The 16054-nt window shown below is 44.8% G+C and overlaps 1 protein-coding gene across 4 annotated transcripts in view; it reads right to left on the bottom strand.

Moving 5' to 3' along the window:
- Window positions 1–15360, bottom strand: part of FAM149A (family with sequence similarity 149 member A) — a 34411-nt gene extending 19051 nt beyond the window's left edge. Inside the window, exons 1-3 of one of the 4 annotated variants that reach the window (XM_087814098.1) lie at window positions 14700–15360; window positions 1688–1798; window positions 1249–1387 (exon numbers count right to left, since the gene is read on the bottom strand). In XM_087814098.1, the coding sequence (XP_087670224.1) occupies window positions 1249–1387; window positions 1688–1798; window positions 14700–15340 (891 nt within the window). In that variant the 5' untranslated portion in view covers window positions 15341–15360. Of the gene's footprint in view, window positions 1–1248; window positions 1388–1687; window positions 1799–3319; window positions 3359–4931; window positions 4999–14699 lie in introns of those variants that run through there. The other 3 variants (XM_087814099.1, XM_087814100.1, XM_087814101.1) reach the window with 3 other exon arrangements.
- Between the last annotated feature and the right edge of the window lie 694 nt (window positions 15361–16054).

Raw genomic sequence — 16054 nt, 5'->3', positions numbered from 1 at the left:
TAATATAAATTCTCTACATGAAAGTCACAAGAATCTCTCTGGATAATGACATGAAAATGTATACTAAAAGAATCCCAGAAACTGAAAAGCATGAAGCCATGACTCTCAGTCCTCTCCCAGCCGGTGTACTCCTGAGCCAAGAGTGTGAGCGGGGGAGGCAGGCAGTGGGCGTGGGGTGGGGGTATTTATCAGAAGTGAGAGTCACATCTTATTTGAAGAAGTTCCCAGTGATTCAGAGCTGACTCCTTCAGCGTCCCTGCCGCGCTTGGAGAATCACGGCTGCGAGATGTAAGACCGCAGGAGGAAGAGGGCAAATGGAGAACTGCTTTTAAAGGAAACAAAAAAACAGACCGTAAGCAAAAAGCAGGAGACAGTACATCCGAGGTGCTGTCCTGGAGGCTCTTCCCAGCCACGAGGGCTTCACAAAAGGCTCTGGAGGATTCTCAGGGGCACTTGAGGAGCTCCAGAGGCAGGAGACTGTGAAACAGGCCGAGCACCCAACAGAAGCCTGAGTTGTAAGCTAAAAGATCGCCCGGCTAAAAATCCCACTCCCAAAAAGAACAAAAATAGGGTTCAAGTTAATAGTTTCCACAAGAGTTAGAAGGTGAAAGTAAAATATCTGACTTAGAAATTCTCTAATCATGGTGATTTCTTAGTTTTTATTTCTCCCAAATGTTCCTCTGGAGTTCCTACTGTCAGGTCTGTCCTGAATTTCCAGCCCCAGGTCTCATACAAGAAATTAAATGTAACACACTGGGGGGAGGGGGGGAAGTAGAAAAAACAAAACTATCAACAGCTAAGACCCTTGAATTATGGGAATATGAGCAATTTTTGTTTTTCCTTATATTTTCTTTAAGTTTTTACATGTTACATGTAAATGATTTTATGTGTATGGTCATGTATGTGTGTAATAGGTAGTGCTTTTAAAATTGGTAAAAATATTTTTTTTTAAATAAGAAAGCATCCCTGGCCAGTGTGGCTCAGTTGGTTGAGCTTTGTCCTATGCACCCAGAGATCACTGATTCAATTCCCAGTCAGGGAACATGACTGGGTTTTGGGGTTCATCCTAACTAGGGGGTAAGCAGGAGCCAGCCAATGGATGGTTCTCTCTCATCAATGTTTCTCTCTCTCCCCTTCTCCTTTCCTCTCTCTCTCTCACATCAATAAAAACATTTAAAAAACAATAAGAAAGCAATTCTCCATTACACATTGTAAGCATAGGGTTATCCAAAGTATTCTGAGACATACATCATCTCTCCATGAGTAAATGGAGCTCCTTTCAGTAGACAAGCCAGTGGTCGAACTCTGCATCCCAGACCCGGACCAAGAGCTGCGGGCTTCTGTGGGTGTGGGGCTCCCACTAGATGACAACGACGACACAGATCCACTGCAGGAACAAACGCAGGCAACAGAAATAACATTTCTCAGGAAGAGGCTGGACTGCAAGGTGTCTTTACTTCTCTGACCCACTTCCTCTTTCTTTTTTTAAATGCATTTGCTCATTTCTCAGCACACTGAATTTTAAAATATTTATGCAATGTAACATATCACTGATTTTAGTTTTATCTGAAAATAAAACTGCTTTTTTACTTGTAGAAATTCATGGTGTCACCACTTTTGTTTCCCACATTCGTTACAGGCATGTTTTGGTTTTGTGATCAGAAGCGTTTAACAGGCTAATTCTTACCAGGCATATTTATCAATGGCTTTCTGCACATTTCTTGTAAAATGCGTAGGTAAAGGATCTTTGCTTTTCCCAGCAAAATTGTGTTTTCCAGATCTTTCTGACAGTCCCCTTCTGAAAAATAAAATAAAATATTAAAACTATCTCTAATGTAATAATATAATTTTATTCATTAGGGCTTTTAAATTTTTCTTTTGCATAACGTTGCTCCCTCCTTTCTGCCATGTCCCCCTAGACCCACACGTGTGCATGCACACACTACATATCCTCAAGAAACTGAGGCCTAGGACCTTACCATTGTTATTTTCTTAGAAGGAAGGTAGTCATTAACCTACACATAGTTTAAACTGGATAGAAACCAACAACTTTTTGTAATTTAGCCAGACTACGTGAAGTGTCTACACAATTATTGCTAGATGTTATGTGCTAGACCAGCAATTTTCAACCGGTGTGCTGCAAGAATTCTTCAAATGTGCAATACCTGCCCTCTTTTCCCTTAGACTGTCAAATTAAAAAATAACAGCCTACACAACAATATCCATCCAGTGTGAATGAATAAAAATTATACTTTTTTTTTTGGTCAGATCAGCAAAAAGTGTATTTTTTTTATTGTGCTGCAGAATTTAGTAATGAGTTTATGTGCCATGAGATGAAAAGGGTTGAAAATCGCTGCTCTGGATACATCAGGTTGATCTTGCTCACTGCTATTATTATTAGCAAATGCCACCCTATAAAAACTCTGTTCTTGTTAACTTGCACTTCCCACAGCATTTCTTACTATATGTCATTTTGTTTATTTTATTTTTTAAAATTTAAAAAAAAATTTCTATTACAGTTGACATTCAATATTATATTAGTTTCAGGTGTACAACATAGTAGTCAGACATTTACATACCTTAGGAAGTGACCCCGAAGTGATCCCCTCCCAGTAAGTCTAGTACCCAGCTAGCACCATAGTTATTACAATATTATTGACTATATTCTCTATGCTGTACTTTATATCTGTGAACTTGCACTTCTTAATTCCTTCACCTTTTTCACCCAACCCCCCAACCCACCTCTCATCTGGCAACCATCAGTTTGTTCTCTGCATTTGTGAGTCTGTTTCTGTTTTGTTTGTTAGTTTATTTTGCTCTTTAGATTCCACATATAAGGGAAATCATATGGTATTTGTCTTTGTCTGACTTATTTCACTTAGCATAATACCCTCAAAGGCCATCTATGTTGTTGTAAATGGTAAGATTTCACTCTTTTTTATGGCCAAGTAATATTCCATTACTTGGAATGGAACAGAATACCTTTATCCACTCATCTACAGATGGGCACTTAAGTTGCTTACAGCTCTCTTTCAATACTTAGCTTTTTATTATGATGATCTTGACACTTTATTAGTTTTCTTTATCTGTAGCACCTAAACGTATGCCTGTCACATAGAGATGTTCTGTTAGTTGAAAAATATCAATACGTAGAGATTAAATTAGTGCCTCTAAAGAACATCCTTTTGCACTATAATTACTCTGAAAGTTCATGCTTAATTCAAAAGATTACACTGTGACCAGAACCAAAATGTTCTCCGAATTCAACACAATTCTGGAGATTCTTCTATCCCTTATAAAGAAAATGCACAGCTCTTACAGTAGCTGGAATCTCTGAAGATAGAGATTACAACTGGAGTCCAGGCTGCACTCATTTCACTCCTTTTGCTCCTAGCACCTCCTCTCCTTTTGTGCAACTTGAAAATGCATATTCGTCTGTTTGTTTCCAACAAAACAGTTTCTTCTTCCAGAAAATTCACCCTTTTTCTGAGGGCGTGGGGGGGGGGGGGCAGATTTCAAACTAAGAAGAAAAGTATTTACAAAGTGGAAGAACTAGTTTCTCTCTTCACATTACACCATATCCTTGCCAAGATGAACACTCCTGCTCGCTTCTAAGTGTAGCGAGGACAGGAGGTCTCCAAGATGCAGGGGTGCTGGGGTGGGGTGGGGTGGGGTGTTACTACAAGAGGCAGCCTTGAAACTACTTCCACACACCATTTAACCAACTTTTTCTGCTCTGCTCTTCCTACTTCTTCAAAGTCTCTGGACTCATGTGAAACCTCCTGAACTTCACAGTCAGTGTAATGACATAAACATTTGACCTTAGAAGAATTTAGAAGAACTCAGAAGAATTCTGAAGAGAAGCCCGAGCCCATCCACTCAATGACCGTCCAAAGTCACAAGGACAGCCGGGATGGAGCTGGCCCCAGGACCCAGGCCATCTAACCTGCCTGCTTTTCCATTAACCACAGAACTAAAAACAGAATTTGTCAACATTTGTCTTTTTCTGTCTTGTTTTGATTCTTTGGTTTCTCCATCTTCCGACCATGCATTATTGTACTGTTATTTCATGCAAAATATTGAACATCTTTAATTCCCTGTAAACTATCAACTCCTATGTCAGCCATACAGTCTAAGAAAGTGTACAAAACTTAGAGGATGTGTCCTACAAATATCCTAAAACTTGAATGCGGTGGAATGCATAAGCTTTTACTACACAGCATATAGACATAACCATTGTATACTAGTTCCTTATATTTTAGAAATGAAAAAATTCAGCTTAGTGGGTACACGTAAGGCTGCTCATTTGGAGACAGGACCTAGTTTTTGTGTAGACCAAAGCACGACGACTGAACCACATTGTATTAATTTGTTGGTGGATCAAATTCAGGCTGAGTCCCAGTCTCCAAGAGTCACTCCATTCTAGTTGTCAAGAAAAGGACTGGATCATCGACTCTGACTTTGGAAAAGCTGCCTCTTGAGAGCCCACAAACCTCCGCTTGTAGAAATTCAAGCATTCAACAGGAATCGCAGCTTTCAATTTTGTATTTCTGCTTTAAAGGGCTGCCGGAAATGAGCACTGTGTTGTGAATGAGCTGAAATGCGGGGTGATTTTCTGGATGAACTGGCCAGAGCGAAGCTGCCCCTCCCTGTAAAACTGCCCTGACCTAACGCAAGAACATCCTAGAAGCACCCTCGCTGGGGACCCTAGAAGCACCCTCGCTGGGGACAAGGCCGCTTCTCACAACGAGCGAGCCGCTGCACTTGCGAGGCCGGGTGGTGTCTGCTCGAGAGATCGCACGAATCGGCGCAAGGAAACAGACCACACGCATTCCAGCGTTGCGGGCGGGGGGCGGGGGGAATCACGCACATGGCACAGACAAGCGACAGGACGGAGCGCTCACCCACGGCCCCGGGGGACCAGGACTTACCCAATCACAATCAGCCCCAGGCCTGCGCTCGCGTCCCCGGGGCCCGGCCCGGCGCCTCCAGGCCCGGGCGCCCCGGGGCGCGGACACCCCGCGCGGGCCCCCTGCAGGCGGCGCGCCGCGCGCCCCCGCGCCCCCGGGGCCCCGGCTCCCCGCCCGCCCAGCGCGGCGCCCCCGGCCCCGCTAACCCCGCACATGCGGCCGAGGCGCGGGCCTCTAGCGGCGGCCGGGGGCGCTCCGGGCCGGGGCTGCGCGGCCCACGGGCGAGGCGGCGCGCAGGGCGCGGAGGGCCGCGTCCCCCTCCGGGTCGCGGGGCGCCCCGAGGGCCAGATTCCTGCGCGGCGGGCGACGCCTCCGCCCCCTGCGCGCAGCGCCCTCTCTGCTCCGCCCCCGGCCGCGGCGCCCCCGCGCTCCCGGGGCTGGGCGGGGAGGCGGGTCCCCCGCGCCCCTCTTCCCAAGCCTGGCGGGCTCCCCGCCCCCGCGCGCGCTGCCCGCGCTCGCCCAGGGCCCGACCTCCGGGAGCGCGGTTCCCCCGCCCGCCGCCAGATCCCCAATCCAGGGCCCTGAGCTCTGGCCGGAGGTGCTCGGCCTCGGGCACCCCCTCCCCCGGCCTCCAGGGAGCGGGGTCTGCCCGTTCCCCCCGTTCCCCGCGCTGTGTCGGCGGGGGTCTGTCCAGGCAGGGGGTTGCTGGTCTTAATTCCTTTAAATAGCATTTCTGAGATCCGGCCCATACAAAAGCTCTTCTGATTACCAGGAACTCTAGGTCTGATTACCCAGCACAGATTTGTTTTCTCTCGTACCCTGTCTCTCCACCTGCAAACAGACGCTTTATCTCACGCAGGCCAACAGCCTGTCCACAGGCCAGGGAGCCGGCCGTGCTTTGGTTTAATAACATGCACTTGTTTCAGTCCCGGAGTCACACAGCTTCACCAGGACCGGAGCCGCCGGGCAGCAATATTACTACCAGGCCACCATGTTCACAACCAACAGAAATAGCAGCGAGTTAACCAGGTCAAGTACAGTTTTAAAGCACAGTGTCTACTTAAGGCACGCCTTTCCCCAAGTTGGAGCCAATCGAGTGGACGCTGGCGCACTTTCGGGCCTGCCCTCCGCCGCCCCCTCCTTCCACCTCCGCCGGCTGCACCCCTTCGGCCGGCTCAGCACCGCACCGCAGACGGAAGCCGGCCTCTTCCATTTAGCAGTGAAAACTCCTGTTTGTTCATCTTGAATCTCCTTAAGGGACAACCCTAAGACGATGAGAAGAAACCACAGCCAACAACAAATCATCCATTTCTTGCACTTAGGATACTAGGATCCTCACCGTGTTTACAAATAATCAGTAAGTGGTTATAAATTCTAAAATTAATGAGATTTTAAAGCCTGATACATACATATGTGTATACATGCAGAGGGTGCGCATTAATCAGGAAAACTGGAGGTGTCTGAAGCGAACACATACCTGCTAATACTATTTGTATACAGAAGGATACAAGACAGGGAAACAAAGAAAGAAAAGAACATTAAGATTCAAGCACGTGGTAGCTGCTTTATACATCTGCTATTTTGTTTATTTTGTTCAGTTAACACCTATACCTGGTAGATGCTATTATCCAGTTTTACTGATAAAAATACTAAAGGCAGAGACCTGAAGTACCATGTTCAAGGTCGCTCAACTAGGATGTGGCTTCTGTGTGTGTCCCAGGTCTATTACTGCATAACAGCAAACCATCCCAAACTAGTGGGTTAAAACAACTGTCATTTTGTTATGTTTACAATCCACAGAATTCAGTAAGACGTGGCTGGGTGATTCTCCTGTTCCATGTGGCAATGACTGGGATTACTCAGTGGTGTTCAGCTGGACATTGGGCTGGGCTGGAGGGCCCAGTGAGGCTCCACACACCCGGGATCTAGCACTTTGGGGTGAAGGAAGGGCTGGAAGGCTGGATGCAGCTGGGCTCTTCTCCCATGTAGTCTCAAGACCTCCCCAAGTAGTGTCTCCAGCAGGGCAGTCGTAATTCCTACATGGCAGCTCAGGGCTCCAAGAAACCAAAGCAGAAGCTGTCAGCTCTATTAAAGCCAGAGTGTCACCTCCACTGTACTCCATTATCAAAGCAGTCACAGATTCAAAAGTTTGGAAAATAGAACCCAGCTCTCAACAGGAAGACTGTCAAAGAATTTGCAGACAGCTTTACTCTGCCATAATCCACCTAAAATTTCATCATCTCAATCACGTTCAAGTGAGAATGCAGAGGCTCCCCCTTGGGGCATTTCCTCTGGATAGGAGGACCTGTGAACTAAGGGACAAGCCAGCAGCCTCCTGTAATCCTAACGAGCAATGATGAGACCGAAACCAGATAACCACTATGGGCACTCGGGGACACAGCAGTCACCTATCCACAGCTATGTGAAATCCAAACACGCTCAAGTTTCCATGGTTAGGACCCACTTCTGCTCTTTGGCTTTTTCCCAGCTCTTAGCTCTGCCTTCTGGGCTCTTGCTTCCACCATCTGAGTCACCTTCATAAGTATGAAATGGTCCAGGTTGGCAGCTGAGGATGCTGTCAGCCTGCTGACTTCCAGAGAAGGTCAGAAGGGGAGGAACAAAAGTCTGTGTCCTTCTAGTCCCGGCTGGCAGTGCCTCCACCGCACCACCAGCATAATTCTCTTACATGCATTTTGTGCTTTTCTTGGAATTTTATCAGAGTTCAATCCATTAGTCATAAGCCACACTGATCTTTCTTTCTGGGACAGAAATATATTTTATTTAATCCAGTGTATCTAAAATATTATCATTTCAACATGTAATCAATATAAAAAATTGAGATATTTTAAATTACTGCACATTTTAGACTTACCAAGCCTCCACAATCATGTGAGCTGATTCCTTGAAGTAAATCTATTTTTATCTCCCTTCCTCTTTCTCTATATCTATCTATCTATCTATCTATCTATCTATCTATCTAATCAGTTACATCTATATATAAATCTATAAGTAGGGATAAAGAGGTTGATGTAGATGTAGATATAGGTGCATCCTACTGGTTCCAGTTCTCTGGAGAACCGTGACTCATACACTCGTAAAATTAGAATAAAATATAGAGTTTAGTTAATAATAATGAATCATTGTTGGTTCATTAACTGTGAAAAATGTACCATAATAATATGAAATGTTGATAATAGGAAGCAACTTTTCTACAAATTTAAAACTGTTCTAAAATAATAATAAAAATCTATTTTAAAATGTGCTAAGCTCCTCTACACATTTAAATGTATTCTACAAGTTAGTAAGTACTTGCCAAGAAGACCAATAAAACAATATCATGTTTTATTATTTTAATGTGAATAGTATAATAATCTAAGGAAGTACTAGGTTAACTATGAAGTTCACAGCTTATATGAAATTATAGAAAAATATAGAATTAATATATTTCCTAGGTGGCAAAATTTATAAGGACATAATTTTTAAATGGCTGCAAGAAATTTCAATATTTATATCTTATAAATAATAACAGAAACTTAATTTATATGAAAGTTTTTTCTGAGAACAGCCCATGTAAAACAAAAAAATACAACTACATACGACTCTCGATTAACACATTTTTACGCAATCCTGCTAGAAAACCACTAGGTGTCAATCTTTCCCATCTTCTGCCACTTTGAAAACCATGTCGGAGGATTTTAATGCATGTTTTTTGGCAAAATTTAGGATTTAGTGAAAATTCATTCCAGTGCAGATGTGGCATCCTGTTTGATCAGAAGTCCCTTCTGCAGCAAGCACTGTCCCGTGTGCAAAGGCAATGGAGGCTCCCCCACGCACGCACGCACCTGGGGGACAGCCTTCGCTCCTGCAGGCAAACGGGGTCCCGGGCCCACACCTGAACCCTCAGCCTCACCACAACCTGGAAGCTGGCTCCTTTTTTGTACAGAAAACCAATATTAAGTAAATTACTAAGGGTTCGCAGTTTTATCCAGATCTGTCCAGTCTGACTTCAAAAGCTTGGCCTTTTCAAGATTCATCTCAGATCTAATTTGCAGGTTTCTGTTCAAGATCATCTTTCATAAGATGTTCTATGGAAATCTATTATAGATTTATCAAATATGTTCTATAACAATACTCACTAACATTCCTTTAATACTTGCCACATCCCAGGCCGTTTTAAACACTTGATATATATGTTAGTGCATTTAAGCTTCGCAGGAATTCTTTGGAGGGGGGATACTGTTAGTACCATTCTGCAGATTCCTATACTGAGGCACAAAGAAGTTAGTTGATGGTGTGGCAGAGCCACATTCTAGCTTAGGCCGTTGGTGACAGAACTTACACCATGCTGCTATGAAGGGCATCCCCTTCCAAAGCCCCCTGCGAAAAATACCAGGCAGATAAAGCTCACTTTATTTAGCAAAGAATAAAAAATAGTTTTAAAAGATAGAGGAATGCTGTATCTAAAAAGAGATGGCAGAGCCCTAGCTGGTTTCACTCAGTGAGTAGAGCACTGGCCCGTGGACTGAAGAGTCTCGAATTCGATTCCTGGTCAAGGGCACATACCTCGGTTGCAGGCTCGATCCCAGGCCCTGGTCAGGGCACATGCAGGAGGCAAACAATCAATGTGTCTCTCATATCGATGTTTCTCTCTCTCCCACCCCCCTTCCACTCTCTCTGGAAAGCAATGAAAAAAATATCCTCAGGTAAGGATTAAAAATAAATTAATTAATTAAAAAAATAAGAAGACAAGGCAGAAGTAAAAATTATTACTTTTAATAGAAAGAATAAAAACTTAGAGAGTCCTGATTAATCTATGAGGTCTACAGCTTATATAAAATTATAGAAGGATATAGAATTAGCATATTATTTGAAACAAAACACCTATTTTGCCTACAAGCGTCAAAATGAGTGCTGAAATCTATCAAGGACAATAATTATTAGATGAGGTCATATGAAGTTGCCAGTCGTCTACAGTTTTGAACCAGAAAAACAGAAATGCCATTTCAATCTTATACATTGGATAAATGGATTCAATAAAATTCATTAATATCCAGTATTTTTTTCTTACTTTTAAGTATTTACTTTATCGTACTTTTATCAGTAGAAAGTGAAAGAAAGAACAAACAATCCAAAAACTATTTTATAAGTATTTTTTATAAAAAATTCATCAGGCTTTCAAAGTGAAAACCACCCCCTAAATATATTCTGTGAAGAGCTCACTTTTTCAAACTGCAACATCAATATAGTCAAATGTTCCCCAAAAAAGTGGTTTTTAATATTTGATTCAATTAGTAGAGGGGAAAACAAAGACTTTGTAATCATTGATAGATAGCTCACTATTATCAATCTCAGTTTTACTTTATGGGATAAAGTCTACCAGGTCTGATATTATAAAAGCTACACCAGCTTTTATAGAATTTGCATGCACAAGCACTTCATTCATACATTTATATTCAACACTTCTGTATTCTTACATTTGAACTGTGTCTTTGATAAATACTATACAGTTGTTGTTTACCACTTACATTCAGAGGGGATTAAATCTGCCTCTGCAGCAGACTGGGCTGGGGGCTCTAGCCATCCAAACCACCCTAATCCAATCAAGAATTAAGAAGATTTCAATCTGGGCTCAGTCTCTGTGAGACTGCTCTATTTCTACCTCATCCGAACTCCTGGGTGGTTTCTGTTTATTGTCTAGTTTTTCTGGTTACACTCAGGTGGTAGTAGGTCTCAAACTATCTAGTTTGCCATTGCTGGAAACAGAATTAAGGGAAGTTTTGCAGTGAAATATTGTACAATGTATGATATAAACCACCATTCATCTCCCAAGGACATCTTTAGTAAAACATACATTTTCTCCCCTAATGCTTTTATTGCAAGAATAATTCACTAATGCTTTCTGGTGAAAATAGAGTTACATTCTGCTCCATGGTCAGCCTGCAACAAAAACAGGTTTCCAACAGGGACAGGTACATGGGTTAGAAGTGTACCTGGAATACGCGTGCACACACACACACACACACACAAGATGCTCAGCTTAAGGTGTTTTATAATTTTAGCTAACTAGTTGAGACCACAAATTCTAAGAATAGAACTTATGCTGAGCAAGTTCAGCTGCTGTCCCCGCTTTGCATAAAAAAGGTGGTTTCCTAACAAAAGAAAAGAAAGCATCACGTATTTGCTGTTACATAAGTCTTAGGCTCTCCTGGCTCAACCATCTGATTGCCCTCCTCTTTGCTGATAAGATCCATTTCCATCTCTTTCTCTAGATTACTCAAAAAGTTCAGCTCCCTCTGGGTTTTAGATGGAAGAAATATTTTATAAATGCAGGTTGACAACTACTGTTAGGGAAATAATAGATTTACCTTTCCTGTAGGTTCTAGCAATAAGCTATACTTTGTACAAAGGATGCTGATTGTGGGTGATAAATAAAAACATACTTAGAATAATGAGAATTGTAAACTAATAGAAGTAGCTATTTATTTCAGGGCTCATGTAGCACCCACTATAGAGAGAAGTTTTTATATATTATCTCTTTTAATGTTTATAATATCTCTTTGAATGGGTATTATAATACATTCTCATTTTATGGGTGAGAAACTGAGGCTTCAAGGGGCTAAGTAAGATGCTCAAAGTGAATACTTTCTTGGTATTTTATTCTTTGTAGTCTCAGATTATAAACTAGGATTCGAATCAAAGTTAATCTGACATCAAACCTATGCTCTAAACACTGTACTCATACAAATCAGCTACTTCAATTTGAGAACCATAAAAGATTCAAGTCCCACACCATAGGATTGTAGTATGAACCTGGCACATATCAAATATTATACATATTAGCTATTGCGTTAGAGAAAATTCAAGATGTGGTCTTTATGTACACAGCAGAACATATAACTATTATCTCAAACATAATTTTTGTGATCTTAACTGTAAAAGTAAAGTGAAAAAGAGAGTTTAAACTTTAAAAAACTATTGCAAAAGACAGAAAAAACAAAATTGTTTTCCTGGGTTTGAGCAAATGCTAGACATGCACAACCGAGTCACATTTATTACTCTTTTTAATGAAAGTAATGGCCACATGACTAATAGAAGGTAACAGTCATGTGATAATTGTGTACTGAGCTCACCATTCATCCCTGTGGAAATGCAAGGTCCCAGCAGAAAGCATTAGTGACTTTGGGAGAACTCCAAGAATGACGAAACGAAAAGGCCCAAGACAACAATTATTCTTAAAGAAAGATATTTACATTGCCCCTAGATTTTTATGTGATTAGGAACCTACAAAAGTGGATTATAGGAGAAAGAAAAGATTTTCATTCATTCATGCAATAAATTTTACTAAATGCCTTTTCTGGGCCTGTGTTGCCTTAAGTGTCAGAGGACAAAGAGTTTATAGTCTCAAATGGATATAAAAGACGATATAAATCGCAGGATGGCTGGGTGGAAATGGGCAAGTGTCACACTATTATCGACTATATTCCCCTTCCCACTTCTCACCAATCCCCCATCTCCTCCCCTATGGTAACTATTGTTCTGTTCTCCGCTTCTATGAGTCTGTTTTTGTTTTGTTTTGTTTGTTCACGTGTTTCATTTTTTTAGATGCCACATATAAATAAAACCATATGGTATTTGTCTTTCTCTGTCTGTCTTATTTCACTTAGCATAATATCCTCTAGGTTCAGCCATAACCCTAAAACCTATGTGGAACCACAAACACCGCAAACAGCTAAAGCAACCTTGAGACAGAAGAACAAAGTTGGGGGTGTCATGCTCATACCCCTACTTTAACCACCAACCCTCTCCAGGTCTCTGGGCTTTAGAAAACTAAATACACTATCTTAATAACAACCAAGCAGGCTAGTAATTTGTAGCAACAATCTGCACACTGGCAGGTGAGGTGATAGTTGTATAATTTAAATCCATCATTGAATGATATTTGCGAATTCAATGTTATAAATAGCCGCCTCAGAAATCCAAGAGGAAAAAAATATACTTCAATATGCAAAAGGTCTGTAGCATTGAAGGAAAAAAATCACCTTAATATTTTCTTCCTTTCCCTTTGTACAATTTATAATTTAAAAAAAAAGAGTGAGGTATGAAAGAAAGGGAATATGGTTATTTGTGCATGTAATTAAAAAACACACACACCGGTGTACTCAGAGGGTTTTCTGATGTCTTATAGAGAGTACAAAATCATTACCAGAAAATTCCTTGAATGTACATGTCTGTGCATGTTATTTCTCATAGCAGTTACCTATAATTCAACGATGGCACTTTTAGTTAAATAGATACATTTGCTAATACAGAATATTCACTTCTGTCAGTAATGCCAAGTACCCTGTTATTTCAAAACTTGTGTAAACAATACAAACATGGACTCTATTAAAAATGTGTAGACGATACAAACATAGACAATACAAAGATGCTCAAGAATGGAAACCACCACCAGTACTTTCACTGACCACACTGGTGTGTTTCAGGGCCTGTATGTAAAAAGCACTAAGACTAGAGTTTAAGATCAGGGTGTAGATCCGTTTGCTTATAAAACATTAATTGCATAAGTGTCAAGGGCCAGTAGCCAATAACAAAGATCTAATTCCTTATTCATAGGTATCCTAGCCACTTATCCAAATGCAGCTGATTTTCCTTAAGAAAATAAACTCAGTTGATTCATGTATTTCATACTGCAATATTTTAAATAAAAAGAAACAATATATTTAACTGCTTATTTTAGTACTGAGATGAATGTCATGCAGTTTTGAAAAAAATGCAATTATTTAAATTGTGAATGGGTTAGAGTCAGTCTTGATGCAAAAGTTCTCCAGTTAATTTATTTTTAGTGGAGGTGGGGGGGAGGGGAGGGGGAGGAGAACTTCTGTGCTAGCCCGCCAGACTATTCTTCCTTTACTAGATCCTAAGGCAGAAATCTCTCATTTGGGAACAGGCCCTTCTGGTCTGCCTTTAACCATTTCACTAGTCTCTTGTAGGATTCAGAAGGCTGAATATTTTTGTACCCACTTAACTGCTCATTAAAAAAATAAAATGCACCTTAATTCTAAAATGCACACTTTATAAGAAGGTTTTCATTACTGCTCATGATGGTGAAAGGATGTGCGTGTGTGTGTGTGTGTGTGTGTGTGTGTGTGTGTGTGTTTTAAGGGAAATGTCCTCCAATTCCCAGTGAAAAGTTTGTCAGCGTTTCTGGGGCCCTTTGTAAGGGTTCAAGAGCTCTAAGGCATATATCAGAAGTGTCCTGAGCATGACAAATGCCCTTGGTGTCAGATGATGTTATACGTATGTAAGTTAACTAGATGTGGCACCAAGAAAACCCATCCCACTTGGGATAAGAATTGGGGCTGATCCTTAAAGAGTAGGGAGGTACCATTTCTTAAAATGTCAGCTGGGAATGTGCTATTCAGTTGCCCCGCACATCTGCCACATTCTGCATTAGAGGAAGGGACCTGAAGGCTCCTTTCAAAGACCTGGAGAAAACCAGACTAGCAAACCATCCGTCAACGCTCTGCTAGAATAGGAACAAAATTCTGCCCCCCTTTCCTTCAAGCCCAGCTTCATCTCCCGCCTGCTCCCCTGGGAACAGCAGACCACTAGCTGGGAGCGAGCTGAGCAAAAGCCTGCACAGCGGGTTTGAAAAGAACGGAGAGGCTCGAAATTAACACCCAGGAACTGGGCAAGGAGGGTGCCCAGGGGCGCTGGTGGGAGTCCCTGCAAACAGCGCGATTTTCTCAAGGGCGCCTGGCAGGGGTCGGGTCGCAAGGGAAGACTCACGGGTCTCCGCCCTCCTCCGAGTCGCCGTCCGAGGCCCACTCCTCGCCGATGTCCGGCAGGGCGAAGAAAAGGGCCCTGGGGCCAGGCCCTGGGGGCATCCAAGCGCTGGGCTCTTGGTCTCCCCAGCCAAGCTGGCGGGGGTTCCGTGGGCTCCAGGACGAACTGCCGCTGCCCGTGGCGCCCCCGATCGACGGCAGCGCGGCCCAGACACCCCCTGGGCTGGGGGGCGGCCGCGCCAGCGCCACCGGGTGGGCGGGGGAGCCCGGGGCGCTGCAGCCACAGCTGGAGGGGGGCGGGGGCAGGGGCAGGACGTGAGTTGCCCTGGGGCTACTGGGCAGGGAGAAGGGGCTCCCTGCTGCTCCTGCCGCGCGGGGCGGGACCGCGACCCTGGGGAAGGGGGCGGTGGGCGGAGGCTGGAGCCCGGCGGGCGCCCCCCGCGAGGCGCAGGGGGAGTCGGGCGCCAAGGCGGGGAGGGGCGCCCGGGCGGGGGGCGCGCTGAGCGCCGTGCCCGCCGGCCCTGCGGCCGCTGCGCCGTCCGATTTGCTGGAGGGGGCGGCCGGCGAGGCGGCCGCCGGGGGCGCCGTCGAGGTCTTGAAGATTTTGGTAAAGAGACACCCCAGGTCCAACACAGCCACCTTCATGTCCCAGCCTTGGAAATTCTGTCCCTGCTGCTGCTGCTGGAACCTCAAGACCACGGGGAGCCGGGCTTCGGCGCTCCATCCACCTCGACTCGCAGGAATCGGAGGGGGCGGCCCCGGGCAGCCGCGGGGGTCCTGCGGCCCCCGGTGCGCTCCCCGCGCGGAGGAACGTCTCCGGGCGCTCGGCCCCCGCGCGCCGGAGACCGACCTTCTGGACGCCCGGGCGGCCCGCAGGGCACCGAGGCCGGGGGGCGACGGCCCCCTCTGCGCGCAGCTGTCCCTCCCCGGGTGCCGAGCCCCCGGGCCCCAGGGGCGGCGCGGGCTGAGGGCGCGGCCTGGGGCCTGCGCCCGCGGAGATGCCCGACGGCCGGGCGCGCGGTTGCCAAGCTAAACAAAGCCCTGCCCGCCGGCGGCTAATTGGACCGCCCCCCCCCCCATCGCGCCTTAAAGGGGCACTGCCATCTTCCCCGCCCCCCTAGGGCTTCGCTCGGGGCTGGGCGCCAGGAATCCAAACAGAGCCCAGCTCCCAAAGGATCCGAAACTGCTCTGGTCTGATGCGAGTAAGGGCGCCAGGGTCGGGAAGCTGGTAAAAGCAAACAAACCAACTAAAGAGACGCACGTGCACCCAGGCGAGGGGACTGGAAACCGGTGCCCACCCTCCCCCTCGGGGCCGCGTCCACAGTGTGCCACTCGGGACGACCGGGGAGCCCGGGCGGC

Source organism: Miniopterus natalensis, chromosome 2, assembly GCF_054644295.1.
Source record: "Miniopterus natalensis isolate mMinNat1 chromosome 2, mMinNat1.hap1, whole genome shotgun sequence".
Taxonomy (NCBI): Eukaryota; Metazoa; Chordata; class Mammalia; order Chiroptera; family Miniopteridae; genus Miniopterus; species Miniopterus natalensis.
Note: the sequence above shows the minus strand (reverse complement) of the source record. Positions and strands in the feature narration are given on the sequence as shown.